Source organism: Mus caroli, unplaced genomic scaffold (genome assembly GCF_978045245.1).
Source record: "Mus caroli unplaced genomic scaffold, Mus_caroli_1 scaffold_4, whole genome shotgun sequence".
In the NCBI taxonomy this organism is placed as follows: domain Eukaryota; kingdom Metazoa; phylum Chordata; class Mammalia; order Rodentia; family Muridae; genus Mus; species Mus caroli.
This window is the reverse complement of record NW_028227259.1, coordinates 84,165,484-84,181,528: the sequence shown is the minus strand read 5'-3', so window position 1 is coordinate 84,181,528 and position 16,045 is coordinate 84,165,484. Positions and strand designations below refer to the sequence as shown.

The window sequence follows — 16,045 nt, the reverse complement described above, 5'->3', positions numbered from 1 at the left end:
GCTTTTAGGAAGGCCATCATTTGTAATATTTCTCAGGATATATACATATATACATATATATATATATATATATATTTCAGAAATTTCACAGCATGGCTAATGTGCTATTGCTGGACTCTGCATTTCAGAAGTGCATAAATCCACATAAATTGCTGTAATAAGGATCCATCCCATAGCCCTTTTGGCATAAATGCACATCTGGTCTCTGTTTGCAATGAAATCAATTCAAAGCCCCACAGTGCATTAATACTAAAAATGTTCAACATATTGCAACTGAATAAGCCCAAATTTGCGTCTGAAGATGTCATTATACACGTGTGTACTTTTAGCACTGATAAGTGACTAAGTTACACAACGTTTTGCAAGCTGCTCAAGATCCAAGAGGTAGAATTTTCTGTATTATTTTATTATTTCCAGAGGAAATATCCACATGCGTGTAAGCTTAATTTTTTTTTCTAGGCTTGATGGTTAATGCCTCTTGGATGTTCATCTCTGTAGCTTAAAGTGTGACAGAAATTTGATTAATAATAAACTTACTATAAATAACAATGCCTGGCTTTATACATGGATTTTCAATTTAAAAACAAGAGAATTTTGAAATTAGCACATCATGTATTAAAGGTTGTCTTTTAATTTTAAATTCTATTAAAATAAAATTCCATTAAAATGTACTGTTTTAGATTAATTTTTAAAGTATCCTATTTGTTTTTCAGAACAAGTAATCAACAACAAAGAGAGAGAGCCTACTAAGCTTCTCTTAAGGGTTTCAAAGTTACCTTCTGCGTTATGTGATTGACCCAAGGAGAAGAGCAGTTGCTGAGATCTGGTCCTTGGGGGTCCCATATTCCATCAGGAGCAAGACATAGGTAAGTTGATACACCTACAAACAGCAAGAGACATTCCTGTTACAAATAATCACATCATATTTCTTAGAGTCACTTCATGTATGTATATATATATATGCATATGTATACGCGGCCTTAAAAATTAGATAATTGTATTGAGATAGGATCTATTAAGCTCCAGAAACAATGCTTTGAAAGTAAATGAAACTGGACAAATGTTTAAGAACAAATTAAGAGTCCAGCGTTTTTAAGCATTTGTTAGCAAATATTGCAGTTGTGGGGAAGAACTTCATGAATTAAGACCACAGAGAGCTCATTTTAGTGGACCTGATGTTCTGTTCATAAGGGTAAGATAATATTAGCAATGCAGGCTTTCAGGAAAGCTAGGTGGGAAAGGCCATTTCGAGTAGAGGAAATACGTCGCCTTTGGGAGATGTCAAGACTTTTTATGGGGCTTCTGCTGATTGAAGTTTTATTTAATTAACCTAGGAAGGCAAGAAAGCTGGGCCATAAAGCTCCTTGATCAATTATGCTAGAAATTAGGGAAGATTTTTAAGAAGAGAAGAGTGGTTAAATTCAGGTTTCAGAAAAAGCATCCATAGTTGAATAGAGGATGGATCCGAATATTTACTGTGGTTAAAGTGAGAAAGCTAAGACCAAAATTCAAGAATATTTGTAGGCCTGGCCTTGGGGTTAGGGCGTGGATATATTGGCATACCCTTTAAGCCCTGGGAGAACTTGAAAAGGGCTACACAGATACTGTTCCTCGGTTTTCCCAGGAGAGAGATGATCTGTTCACTGGTGTAAAGTGCTTGCTTTCAGATCATGGTTTTCACTCATGCTGGCGGGAGCTGCCTCACAGAGGCAGTCAGGTTGCTCTCCCTTCTCTTGGAGAGCGAGGAGGAACTGACCTCAGAAGTAAGGAAGAAGAAAATCTGTGGGGCTTTCTGGTTCCAATGTGAGAGAAAACACTAGAGAGAAGTATCCCCACTCCTTTTCAGAGAGATGAAAGAGGGGTGTTAAATTCTTAAGCACTTTGCTAAAATGGGCACTGATAAAAAAACAAGACCATCTCTGGTGTTCCCAGCACTCTGTGTTATGGAATCTAAAATTACATATACACAGTTAAAGGAACCAAGAGAATAATGTCCAAAAATAGCCCATAAGAACACATGTATGTATATCAAATATGTATTATATATAATATATATATAATATTATATATATATTTGATGAAAAATGCAAATATTTGTTGGTGTGTCAAGTATTATGAAGTTCAGTGCAAACGACAAGAAAAGTAGAGTATTTGTCTTAAAATGGTAACTATGACCCTGGTGTATTATAAACATGGCAGAAATAAAATAGGTTCAGAGGCATCTATTTCTTAATTATCTCCTGGAAGAAGCAGAGGAGATTGTTCTTAGATCGATGCTTCTGAGTAGGAGATAGCTCCCAACAGAAGGCTCGTGACCGTGTCAGGTACATTTAGCTACCAGAGAACTACATAAAAGATATTCATGCTTTTCTCCTTTTTAAAATGCACGATGTGATGTGATCAATGGTCAGCATGTTAGGTAGAAGCCTACACACCAATCCAAGGACAGAGCAGGGATGTTGCAGGGAGGATCTGGCTCTGTGGAGCATCATCTGACTTCAAGCGCTAACACTAAAGGAAAACTTACTCAAAAGCATTCTCCCCTGTGACTTCCGCTGACAATGGAGCACCCATTTGGTTGAGTTCATAACGTATTCAAATAATAATAATTAAAATGGATGGTAACAACAAAACCGAAACAAAGAAGAGAACTAAGAGGACAGGAGAAAACAGGAAAAGAGAAACAAAGGAAAAGGAAACTGAACTTAGTGTGAAAGAACACAAGCAAAACCAAGGAAGCCCTGAGCTAGGCTGGCTGGGGCAGGCTTACCTATGGTTCCTGCTGGGCACGGCTGCTTTGCTACCTGCCCCTGTCGGGTCTTAAACCACATGATTTCTCGGGCTTCCACAGCCTCGCAGCTCTCTTCCATAGCTGGGATTTGGGAGGCTGCCGAAGGCAGGTGTGTGGTGACGTCATCCAGCACCTCTACGGCGGGGGATGGCGTGCTGGTACTGCGGTTTCTTCTGCCCGGCAAGGATGCGGTGGTACTCCTCCCTATGTTCCAGGTTGTGGTCCGGAGGGTGGTGCTGGTGGTCGTGCTTCCCATACCCAGGGATCCTGTGGTAGAAATCCCTGAAACACAATTGGAAAACAAAACAAAAAACAAAAAAATCCACCTACATTGCCGCTCATAGTATAACCTCAGGAAATCCCAAGATCAGAAATCAGTTTTATTTGACACTTTAAATAATATTAGGGCCCTAGAAATCCATGACCTCATTTGCATTTTAGACATGGCAAAAACTTGCCAGTACCAAGGCACCCGAGTGCCACTAGAGTACTAAACCAGCCATTCGACTTCTACCAAACAGACGCATTTTACGTGCTTTTCTTTTTCAACTCTAATCACAGAAAACAAGATTACGGCACATTAAGACTCTCTGTAAGCTTATCAATGCTCTCAGCCTTTCTCACAATAAAGAATTAAAACCATAAACCCTCCACTTACAATTTTTCGAACTAGGCATAGAGAAAAGTTAGATGAAATATATTCATATTAGATGCTGCGGTTTGAATGTGAACAGTTCACCACAAGTTCACTTGTGAAGAGTGGGTCCACAGACCGGGCCGTGAGAAATTGTGCACTTAGTAGGAAGTAAGGCTAGAGGGGGGAGGGGCAGTAGGGGGGTTGTTGAGTGGAGGAGGACCTATATCTCGGCAGGGTGCCAGAGGGGCTCTCTCCTCTCTGATTCAAGGATAGAGATGTGAGCAAGCTGACTCCCACTGCCTAGGATAGAGCCATCCCTTGTCAAGCCCTGCTGGCCGTGATAGAGGATAGATGATAGGTGGTATGACAGATCCAAAATAAATCCTCTCATATATACACGGGTGGTGTGTGTGTGTGTGTGTGTGTGTGTGTGTGTGTGTGTGTGTGTGTGTGTGTGTTTTCACTCATGTCCACAGGAACTCTCTGGACGAGCTAAGTTGTTCTCACTTCTCTTTTGGAGAAGGAGGAACTGACATTAAAAGTAAGAGAGACAGAACTCTGTTACATTTATACATATGTGTCTATATTATATATTTAAATATAATATATAACATATGATATATATTAGTTATATATATGTAATAGATAATGTAACTTTCTAAAAATGATAAAGGAAAAATATTAAAAAGAGAGAACATAAACAAAAACCCTTACACATACAAACAATTAATGAAAAGAAAGTTTGCAAATTTAGAGGGGCATGGAGGGGTACATGGGAGGAGAAGAAGTGAGGAGAGGGGAGAAACAATATTGTATTTGTATTATAATCTCAAAAAGAGCAATTCTGAGTATAATCTCTTATCATATTTTATTTGAGTACCCTAAAGGTCTACTCTTAGAACTGACCCAAGTTTTTGTTTTGCTTTGCTTTGTTTTGCTTTGTTTTGTTTGAGAAAGGGTTTCTCTGTATAGCCCTGGCTGTCCTGGAACTCACTCTGTAGACCAGGCTGGTCTCAAATTCAGAAATCCTCCTGCCTCTGCCTTCCAAGTGCTGAGATCAAAGGTGCGTGCCACCACTGCCAGCTGAACTGACCCAAGTTTAAAAAACAACCATGTCTGACTTATTAATGTGAAATGGAAGCACTTCAGAAGACGTTATGTCACTAAATTACTAACTTTACTTATTAGTAGGAGTCTGAGACATTGGCTCCAGCCTGGTACAGGCTAACTCACACTAGGAGACTTGGGAGATTCCTATGACAATCTTCTTGTCTTTCATAAATTAACTGCATCTCTATAAAAGTCTGATTGTCAAGTCTCAGTTGCTACAGAAGAGATGCCAAATTCATGAGAGAGAAATTGCTGTCCGTAAAACTTCCCTATCTAGGACTGGTATGCCAGAGGCAGAAGGGATTGCTTTCTGAACATCAGATCACTCTAATAGTACATTTCTGGCACGATGCTCTCTGACTTCACGTTTCTTGGTTTGATGCGCTCTGAAATCATGTTTCTCAGTTTTCTGCTTTCTCTTTGTTTTCTCTGTACATGAAAGGAAAGTGGGCAGGCAAAATGGTAATGCAGGCTGTTATACCTACAAGTGCTTCACGCTGAGAGGAGCAGGAGGAGTACCTCGTTTCTGTTCAGCTTCCGAGTGCATTGTGCGCACTGCGGTGCAAACCCTGGCTGACTGAGTCTCTTTCCTGTATCTGAAACCTCAGTAGATTTTCCCATCTTTCCCCAGTCACTGATGTACTCGGAGTCCATCACTGTTGATGAATGGATACAGTCGGGTCTTGACTGTTTTTCTGATAAGAGCTACAGAGTAAAACCATCATCCTCTTTAGTATTTATCATCCTAATATAAGAGTTCAGGGTTCATAGTCATTAACTTTGATGTGTGCTATAGATTAAGTAACTTTTAATAAAATATTTCAAAATGTTTAATCTAATGCTTTAGATTAAAAACAACAAGATGCGACTGAAAGCAGATTTAGAAATCAGCAAAAATGCATCAAAACTTAGGAAGGTAAGAATAAATTTAAAATCACGAATGTAATACTATTACTCGTTTTTACAAATTCATGTCAATGTATCATCACTGAGATGCAAGAATATTTCATTTTTTTTTTCCAGATGACAGAAATTTGACTTCTTGATCCTGTGGCTATGTTAAGGCAGTAGTTAAAAGTGAATCTCACATGTATTTTTTCTTTAATTTAAATAAAACCAGCTCTCATTTGTACTTGTGAAGGGACCACTTAGAGGAACTGTAAAGCTTTCTGACAAGGACTATAATCTTTTCATTGATAATGAGCTGTAGTTTTTATTTCAAACAAAGCCTTGCTCGTTCTTTGTCTTTTTAAGTTTGATCACATAAAAAAAAAATAAGAGTTGTGGAATTACCTGTTATTAGCTAAATAATCTTATGCTCAAATTAACTTGTTTGTGAACCTCTTTGAGCTAGAAGGGAAAAATAGTTTTAAAATAGAAATTGTTTTTAATTGTCTTCTTTCTCGAGAATTATATAAGCACTGCAGAACGCTTTCAAGATGAATGCCTTGTTTAAAACTGGATATTTTAATTAGCATTTAACTAGGAGGGAGATTAGTTCAGCAATAATTTTCTCTATAAAAGTACATGGCTGTACATACGTACAAGACAATGGCAAACTGCTACAAGAGTTTTACTTATGGTGGCTCCAGTCTTACAATTTTCAAAGAGATCTTTTAGTAAAGATTCAGTGTATCACTGTACTCTAATTAAACAAGTCAGAGTTTTGGAAAACTATCTCATCACAGCAAAACATTTTGGAAATAGCACCGCCACGTAATAGAAATGTTTCTTTTCTTTTCTTTTCTTTTCTTTTCTTTTCTTTTCTTTTCTTTTCTTTTCTTTTCTTTTCTTTTCTTTTCTTTTCTTTTCCTTTCTTTTTTTCTTTCTTTTCTTCTGAAATTAACTCAAAGCATTTTCGACCTTTCCCCAGATGTATGTCTTAAGAGTAAAATCTAGACTGGATTACTCTCCCTTTCAAACTCTTGAATGGTTTCTGGATACTCTCAAAACAAAAGTAGACCATCTTTACTTCATACTCAAAGCCCCTCCACAAGCCTCTTCCAGTCATTCTGAAAACTCTCTCATCTCTTTATTCATTATTTAAATCACACAGGATTCATAGCCCCACATCTGCAGTCTCCTTCTCTGACACGGGGCCTTTGTCATGGGAGTGAGCACCCCTGCTTCATTTCCACCTCACTATGTCCCTACTTCTGCTTTGAGTCACAGATTATATGATAGACGACTCCATTAAAGAGCATTTGCAGCCTCTAAGCCTGGCTTATATGCTAGCACATGTTTTGTTAAAATTATTTCTTCTGAATTCAGCCTCACCAAGGGTAAAGGAGCCTCTAAGATAAGAGGATAAATATCAGGGACAGGTCAAGTGAGGCAGCAAAGGATGACAGAGGAACCACAAAATGGGGAAGACTATGCCAACAGAGTAACATGACAGACCTAAATGTCTCTCAAGAAACAGTCTAGAAAATGTACCTGATTAATTAATCTATGCTTATCACTAAGGAAAACCACTAGACAGCACAAAGAGTAAAGCATCCGACAGTATCAACCAATGAGACCCCTCAGAGCTCCCAGAGACTAAACCAAGGTGTACACACGGAGGGACCATGACTCCAGCTACATATGTAGCAGAGGATGGCCTTGTCAGGCATCAATAGGAGGAGAGACCCTTGGTCCTGGGAAGGCTTCATGCCCCATTGTAAGGGAATGCCAGAGTGGGGAGGAGGGAGGGGGCACCCTCATAGAAGTGGGTGGTGGAGAGGGAGATGGGATAGAAGGTTTGGGGGAACTGGGAAAGGGGATAACATTTGAAATGTAAATAAAGAAAATATCCAATACTTTAAAAAGGAAAATGGGGAAAAAAAGAGTTAAGAACCTGGGAACATGAAGGTCTTTCCTTGAAAATGACTCTATCTCGAAACAGTCATAGTGAAGCAGATACTATCAAAAAAAAAAAAAAATCAGCTCAAAACAGACATCCTAATCCTAAGAATCAAGATCAAATTTCTCTCCTTGGAACTGTGTCACTGAGAAATGCCTAAAAGTGAAGATTGTCCAATTCTGTTGGAATTTAAACAGAGTAACTGTCGATTTTAACCATCTATCCTGGCCTTTCAGCTCCTCTGTTAACCGCTCTGCCGGGATCCCATGGGCCCTGTTTGATGTCAGCTTTTGGCAGAGTTAAGTACCAGTGAAATACACAATGTCCCTTGAGCTTGTAAAAAACAACAAAAACAAAACAAAACAAAACAAAACAAAAAACTTGTCTCATTGATAGATACTGACAAAAGAAATATCTGAATCCCCAGAAAAGCTCTTGCTTGTTGGGGTTCCAGCTAGCATCACATGCTATGAGACAGTCTTGATCTTCCATGAGGCAAGGATGTTGTGACAATGTCTCAGTGGGTGCTGCTGTGCCACATCAGCTGAAGACAGCAAGTTTAATCAAACGCTGTGCTAAGCACCTGTGTGCTGTGTGTGTGGAAAAATAAATTTGAGTGACTACTTACATTTAGCATTTTATTCTCTTTGAGTATTTTGCTTAGTTATCTTTATTACTCTGTCAACATTGAGTGTGTCTTCATAGCCTTTTTCCCTACCTCTTCCCATCATCATCATCAAAAACCCTTTCAGTTCTCCTAAGTACTGTCTATAGTAATGCTTTATAGTTAAAAAACAGTCAAACATTTGATTTATTTTCTTTATTTTTTTTCCTCCAGCCTGTCTTAAACAATTATAACTTAGAACGTCAATGCAAGTTTTGTGGCGTATATGGAAAAGTGTGACCATGGCAATTTTTATAGTGATTAATGTTTTATAATATACTTGCATATTTGTAATTTCACTTAATTATGATCAAAATTATAGAGTGATTGATATTATAAATTATTAATTTTTAAATGAGGAAACATGACATCAAACAGTAAGCAAATCACTATCCTATAGTCAGAAACTCCTCTTGTTGCGTGTCTCAGGTTTATAATACTTTGCTATGAAAACGGACCTGGGGCTATGTGCATATCTGAGATCTAGTACTGGGAGGCAGTGGCCAGATAATGACAAACTATAGACCAGTGAGAACTGCCTAGTGGGAGTCTGTGTGAAGCAAATGGGAGCCCTCGGTTCTGATCAGCAGTCCAATGCTTTTCCAGCACATGCAAGGTCCTAAGTTTGATCCCTAGCACCAGAAACCATCCCATGAACAGAAAAGAAAGTCTGTCATCATGAACTGCTTTACACTTCTACAATGATCAGTCTTATGCCAGCTTTTAATACAATAATGAGGGAATAAAATGATTCTAATAAGGCATTACTATCCTTGATTATACAATAATCATATTTGCAATAAACAGCTTTTTAGAGGATGTAATACTCAAGACAGAACAGAAAGTCATGTGATCTTAATGAAAATTTCACTTTACAGACAAGTTGTTCTCTACTCAGTGAAAACCTACAGCTTTTTTTTTTTCAGTTGTCCATTTTCTTCTTCCCTCTCTTCAAAACATTATTCTCTTTGCAGCTTTCCTGTTACAAATGTCTTGTATTACCCTCATCTCAATAGACAATGCTCCGGGTGACTGCAAAAGCACTTTGTGCTCTGCACTTGCCAAGTGTTCATTTGGATCCAAGGTCCATTACTAAAGCAAGCCTCCCAAGGGTCCAATAGAAGAAACGAGAAAGCTAAAACCATCCCAGTGCTGAGCATGGCTTTTGGCTACTTGTGCAATGCTCAGGATAGAAAGATGCTCTCCCTGATCCCCATGGTTAGCAGAAGGTGGCAGCATATTTGATTAGACACAGCCTTAAAAGTGAAACACTGCTATTATGCATCAAGAAATTATCCAGTTCCTTTCAGAATTCATTTGTAGGACTTGGCAGAATGGCCTCTTGAGAGTGGAAAACCATAGACTATCAGCCATGTAGAGGGATATTTATTTCTGTAATTTGATCCACTTATATCTCCTGGTTCTCTCTTAGGATATTATCCTTAGTGTAAATAGAGAAAATTAAGTGTTTTAATAAACAGGAAATCATAATGGTCTTGTTATATATGATAATAAGTGAAAATATAAGATTTTAAGGGACTCTTCTTTAAAATTATCTGCTACATGTTAGATCCCAGAAAACCAAAAACCACTAAATGTTTTATACTATATTAATGCTTCTATTATTTGGGGGCACCCATACTTATCTTTATGATTATTTTACCCATGCTTTAATTATGTTTCAAATATTCATCGGGTGGGTGTAGTCATCTTCATTAGGGAGTTGACAAACGCCAATCTGTTCTACTAAGTTTAAATCCTGCATGTTTATGAAAACTCACATAGGTTTTCTGACAACTTTGTATAGTTGCTGAGTGACAGGACCTGCATTCAAATCGAGATCTATCAAACATTCCCTGTCCGCTGGGACAGTGCTGCTGCTTTACAGTGAACATTGACACATATTTATACCTGAGTTAACATATACTGGATTTTGATATTAATTTGATCCAAGCACTACTCACGTATTGTTTTTAAAGGTTATCCTATGACACAGACATAATGGGAGTCTCCCACGTATCTACTTCAGAGGATCTAAGCAATCTTATGAATACAACTCAGACACTGCTCTACCTCAGAAAGTAAAGCCTGTGAGAAACTACCATTCATAATCTTCACTTTCAAACAGTAAAACTGAGGCATGGAGTGACTGGAAAGTTTTCCAGGCTTACAAATTCAAAATAAGAAGAGAGGAACAACTGTAGAGTTCCTCTTCTCAGCCAAACTCGGAATATGGAGAGCCAGCAGGTGACCTTTGAGCGAGCAGCTGGTTTTCTCTAGTTGAGAGTAGAGGATGCAGGCCTTACGGTGATCTCCCATTTTGTTGAGGGCATTTCTAATTCTTTTGTGGGCTCAGACCTATTACATAAGGGAGCTCTCTTGCTGCCTAAAATCGTGTTCCAATACAGATGGGCAATGAATATGTTTCTGCTACTTTTCTAATTTATTATATGCCCAAGAGTGCTCTGTTACCTACAGTCCATAAATGACACAGAGAAAGGTGAGACTTCTAGTCTTATAGCACTTGGAAGTAATAGACTAGTATTTCCTTTATTGATTGAATTTGCTCCATGACAATTCCATGCACCTTGATAGTACATTCTGTTCACTCTCACCTCCTGATCACTTTTCTGTCCCACCTATTAAGCCTCATTCTCAAAGGGCCCTTACCCACAGGCCTTTCATTTTCAGATCCACCAATTTTAACCAGGACATGTTTGCCTAGCTACAAATTTGTAAATACCCTTTGGAACACAAAGGCAGTGGTGACCTGCTACTCAGAATCTGCTAGGGAAAGGTAAGGCCTAGGAACCTCTCCCCCTTCCTCTTCATCCAGGAATGACTGTTAACTGACAGCTGTGGTGAGGTCATGACTGCAATGGCTGTGTCAAGCTCTCCATGTAGCATTTTGCATCTCATCTCCATATCTTCTAGTTCTTCCAGGTTGTTGTGCCATCCCCGCTCTGCAACCCTGGTCTCCCAGAGTAGTCATTGCATCTGAGAGGGGTGGTATAAATGCCCACTTAAGATTGAGCACACAAATCCCATGTGCTCAAATATTCTTGAAAGCCATGAATCCCTGGATTCACCACTTTTCACTGTGCTTGGTGACAGAGGGACCGCTGAATTTAGCCAGGCATTAATATGACAAGTTTGACTCCATGGTCTCTGAGGAACTGATAGACGTTTGATGTAATTTTTCAACTGTCAAGAGTGTAGCATATGTGACATGCCTATGAAATAACTGGATTGACTGTGGATCTTTAGAGCAATTTACATTTGCTACGCACTTACATTTCTAGGAGACTGATAAAAGCATAGCAGAGGGGCTGAGGATCTTGGTTGTTGTTTTAAAAGTTGTTTGTATTTAGAAACTAGGAAGGAGGTATTGAGATCAGCCTGTACCCTACTCTCAATTACTCTATAATGTCTAAGACAGTGCTGTGCATGTGTGTGCGTGTGTGTGTGTGTGTGTGCAGACTGTTCATTGGCATAGAACACTCTACCTTACAAGCAGCTTTTGACTCCATTTTGAGGAAAGATGATTACTGTAGACTTTAGGTAGGCTCAGAAACTAAGGCCATCTGTTCCTAGACCTAGACCATTAGTCAGGTACCACCTGCCCAGAAGAAACTGATGAATTGAGTTATTCCTAGAAAGAGACCCAGTCTACAAGTTTACTGGACTGAACTGAGACTAGAGGAACATAGAGTATATTAAAATCATATTACGGAAAACAAGTCCAAGATCTTATTAGACATGCCAGACCAAGAATATGGCATAGCAGTTTCTCTCTCTCTCTCTCTCTCTCTCTCTCTCTCTCTCTCTCCTCCCTCCCTTCCTTCCTCCATCCCTCCCCTTCTCTCGGCTCCATAAAGTAATAGGTACTTAACACAGTGATAGCATGTCCCCATAACAACCCAACCTGATGTGTGACAAGGACCAAGGACTCCCAGAACTGTTTCTGGAGCTTGGCTTAAGCTCTCTTACCTGCTGTGGACAGAGCCTATCAGACATTCTGCCCATCCATCTATTTGGTCTCCTGGTCCTAGATATGACCCACTGTTAACTACTCAACCTTGCAGCTGATTTCTATCTGCAGGCATCACTCTCAAACCTGACTTCAGCAGCCCCAGGAGCAGCTCTAAGTGCTGGTCTGGTTCAGTATCTTAGTAAGGCTCATCCTCAGCCTACTTCTGAACCTTCTTGGACTCTGCACAAGCCTCTCTAACTTGTATTTATTCTGTAATAAATAGAATTTATTACAGAATAAATTCTACCTACACATAGAACTATGTAGATATGTTTACAGTGCGCTGTGTGGTATTAGAGCTAATATGAATAGTTTAGACTGAATAAGAGTAAAAGAATCTTCATTTGCCTTGACTAGGATAGGCAGATTATATGACACATCACAGTCATTGAAACAGTAGAATGATTCATTGATGACTTCGTTGTTATCCAATGAATTTTGAGATTGTTGAATAACACAAACATATTTGTCTATGTTTCTGGAGATATATGCTCACAACAGTAATATATTGCATTATACTATCCAAGTAGTTAAAAAAAAACTAGAAACAAAAACTCCAGCATTTATTTTTTTTATGAAATTAACTTAAGATTGAAATAACCATGAGAACTGGTTCTCAAGGTACTCATGATAACACCCACATGCCTGAAGCAGAGGCTTCCTCATGAAGCTCCCATGTGAGCCCATCTATTTTATTTTCTTGTGAAGTCATGTTCACTCACTCTTAAGCATGTATTTTATTTAATAAGGACAAGGCTGCTAAATATTTCACTCATTCAGTATTTTAAGTAATGACAGAGAGTTATGGAAGTAATTTGTACCTGGTACTAAGTTCAAGCAATACCAAAGTTATGTTACAGTTACTTCTAAGCAGCAATCAGTGTACAGGATATAGACAGATAGATAAATCATCTGTCACAATAGCATTTAAACTCTGTGTTTCTCACTCTCTTTTTTCTCATGCAAATATACTATTTGATATGTAACAGGTGTTTTGGTTTTACTGTAAATACATCCCTTACAAACTCATATGACTGAAGACTTAGTCTCCAGTCATTGGTATTGTTTGGGACAGGTTTTGATCCTTCAGGAGGTGAGGCCTGGTTGGTGGAAGGGTGTTTCTGCTGCACAGACCTTGAAAATTATATTTCCCTCTCTGATTCCTGGTTTATCCAAGTGTGAGTTTGCCAAGCTTGGATGCAAATCTGTGATCATCCACTCCAGAATACATGTTATAGAAATATTTAACACAGAAGTGTTAATGTTTTATTTAGCAATTTCACACCCATAAGAATATCATGAAGAGTATAGATCTATATGATGAAGAAACAAAGTGTTTCTATAGAAGCTATATTATTTTTTAATTTATACACTAAATTTTAGCAAGCATACTGTAAGTTATGTATAGCCATGCAGTTTATACATATCAAACCACACTATAATGGAGTGCCTTTATATAGTTTTAAACAGAAAGAAAAATAGAAAACTTTGTGACTACTAAGGCCTTCTCCACAAAGTTACTTTTTAAAAAATCACTTTCTCTTTTCTTTAAATAAATAACACCATTTTTGGTAGAAAACTAAGTGTAATTTTCTACAAGAATCCCAAGGAGTATTCCGGAGCAGATACATTTAAGTGTATACTAGACAAACAAGCATGCACTGACAATTCACAGCAGGATCAGCTTTATTGACTTCCTAACGCACTACTGGACAACACTGAAGACAACACGTAGGACAGCAGGTCTGTGATTATGTGCTTAACTAATCAGACTGAAGCATTTTCTGTTGTAGATTAAGAGCATAGTCCTTCTTGGTCATTTCTTAAGACAAGTGGTAGTGTGTAAGTGTACATGTCATGGAACTGCAATGCTTGGGGAAGTCTGCCAACTACAGCAACTGTAATTCTCATATTTATTCAGGAATAATGGTAGTATAACAAGAGTCAAATTATCTTTATTTACTGTGCAGTATTTCAAGAGAGTTAAAAAGACACATCCACCTTAGTCAGGTGAACTACTTCCTGCATCATGTAACCAGAGAAGATAGACTATCTAAAGTTCAATGATAAGGTTTATCTTTCCCCTGCAGCCTCTGAAGACCCAATATTAATTTATGTCACCTTTATCTAAGCCTCCTGCAGAAAATAATCAGATTACTATTGGTCTCTAATATGAAATGATTTTTTTCTTCAGGAAAGAATAATGTGGGTTGGAGATATAGCTCACCAGTAGATCATGCCTTTGGTTTGTGCAAGGCTCTAGGTTTAAAATCCAGCACAATAAAAAAGGAATATGAATTAATATAAGATACTTTCCAGGATAATTTATCTATGTAATGTTTCAAAATTTCAGATGAGATGATATTTGTGCGTGAACTACATAACAATCTCTTTTAAAACATTTAGTACTTAGGTTTCGCAATAAAATGGGGCAAAGGGAATGGGAAAAAAGGTCATTATAGTTGTTTGAATGCAAACTCCCATAGGTTAATATGTTGGTATCTTGGTTTCTAGCTTGGGGAACTATTTTTGAAGGATTAGGAGGTAAAGCATTATTGAGAAAAGGTGTGTTACTGGGAGTAGGCTTTCAGGATCCAAAAGCCATTACCACTTCTTTCTCTGTCTCTGTCTCTCTCTCATCCCTCCATCCCTCCCTCTCTCCCTCCCTCCCTTGCCTCATCACTGTTGTCTCAGCATGTAAACTCTCAGCTTTTGTTCCAGCACCAATCCAGCCTGCCTGCCTGCCTGCTGCCATCTTTTGCATCATAATGGTCATAGAATCAACCCTCCAAAACTCTAAGAAAGCTCCCAGTTAAATATTTTATTTTCCATGTTGCCTTGGTCATGGTGTCTCTTCACAGCAGTAGAAAAGTAACTGGACAGTTAAGGTAATACTGAAATATGTGATAGGAAGTAAATCAATCTATTGTAGAGTTAAAGTTGTGGACTGAGCACAAAACAAAGAAGTCAATAAGAGATTATGGAAATCTACACAGAGCTTAATGTCCTGGCAAAATAGCCTGATGTTCTCATGAGGAAATGTTCTAAGTTTGCATAAGACTCAATGAAAACCCAGTTCTTCTTACAAAGCACCATAAAGATAAAGATGACTGGGATCAGTGCTATAGCCCAATTACACTGCACTACCCTAGTACTGTAGACCCCCAAAGCAAATAGCCTCTGACAGACTATTGTTCTCTTGTCCTGCCACAAGTGTGTATTGGTTTTTAGAATCATATTACATGCTTAGGGTGCTCAATTAATAGCTATCGAATAGGTATACTCTAATATCAACAACTTTGATAGGACAGACTAACTCATACACAGTGTCACTGATACTCACACCTTAGGTCTTTATGTCATTTCCCTCTCTCATCTGAATTTGTTCTATTTGAAAGCCTTTTATTTTTAAACAATTATAGACTGATAGGAGATTATAAAATGTACAATTATTTCATCCAGAGTCCCTAACTAGTGAAAACATGTAGCTATAGTGTTTCAGAGCTAAAAAAAACACATTGGTTCAGGATTCTTTCTTTTTTTTTTTTTTTTTTTTTCTTTTGAGACAGGGTTACTCTGTGTAGCCCTGGCTGTCCTGGAACTCACTCTGTAGACCAGGCTGGCCTCGAACTCAGAAATCCACCTGCCTCTGCCTCCGGAGTGCTGGGATTAAAGGCGTGCGCCACCATTATTTCATTTCTTCACATTCCAAATGCTGCTCCCTCTCCCAGTCCCCGCTTAGAATTGTTCAACAAACTGTGCTGGTCTCACTGGTGGTCTGCACACAGAAGAATGCAAATTGACCCATATTTATCAAACTGGACACTGTTCAAGTCCAAGTGGATCAAGGACCTCAACATGAAGCCAGAAATACTGAATCTAACAGAAGAGAAAGTGGGAAACATCCTTGAATGCACTGGCATAGGAGAAAATTTCCTGAACAGAACACCAATGGTTCAGGCTCT

At 38.5% G+C, this 16,045-nt stretch overlaps 1 protein-coding gene across 31 annotated transcripts in view; it reads right to left on the bottom strand.

Annotated features, from left to right (window-relative positions):
- The window catches only part of Adgrl3 (adhesion G protein-coupled receptor L3), a 778,447-nt gene that overhangs the window by 178,004 nt on the left and 584,398 nt on the right, over nt 1-16,045 (bottom strand). For all 31 annotated transcript variants that reach the window (XM_085836782.1, XM_085836789.1, XM_085836791.1 and 28 more), the window contains 2 exons: nt 2,771-3,073; nt 777-880 (listed from right to left, as the gene is read on the bottom strand). In XM_085836782.1, the coding sequence (XP_085692908.1) occupies nt 777-880; nt 2,771-3,073 (407 nt within the window). The remainder of the gene's footprint in view (nt 1-776; nt 881-2,770; nt 3,074-16,045) is intronic.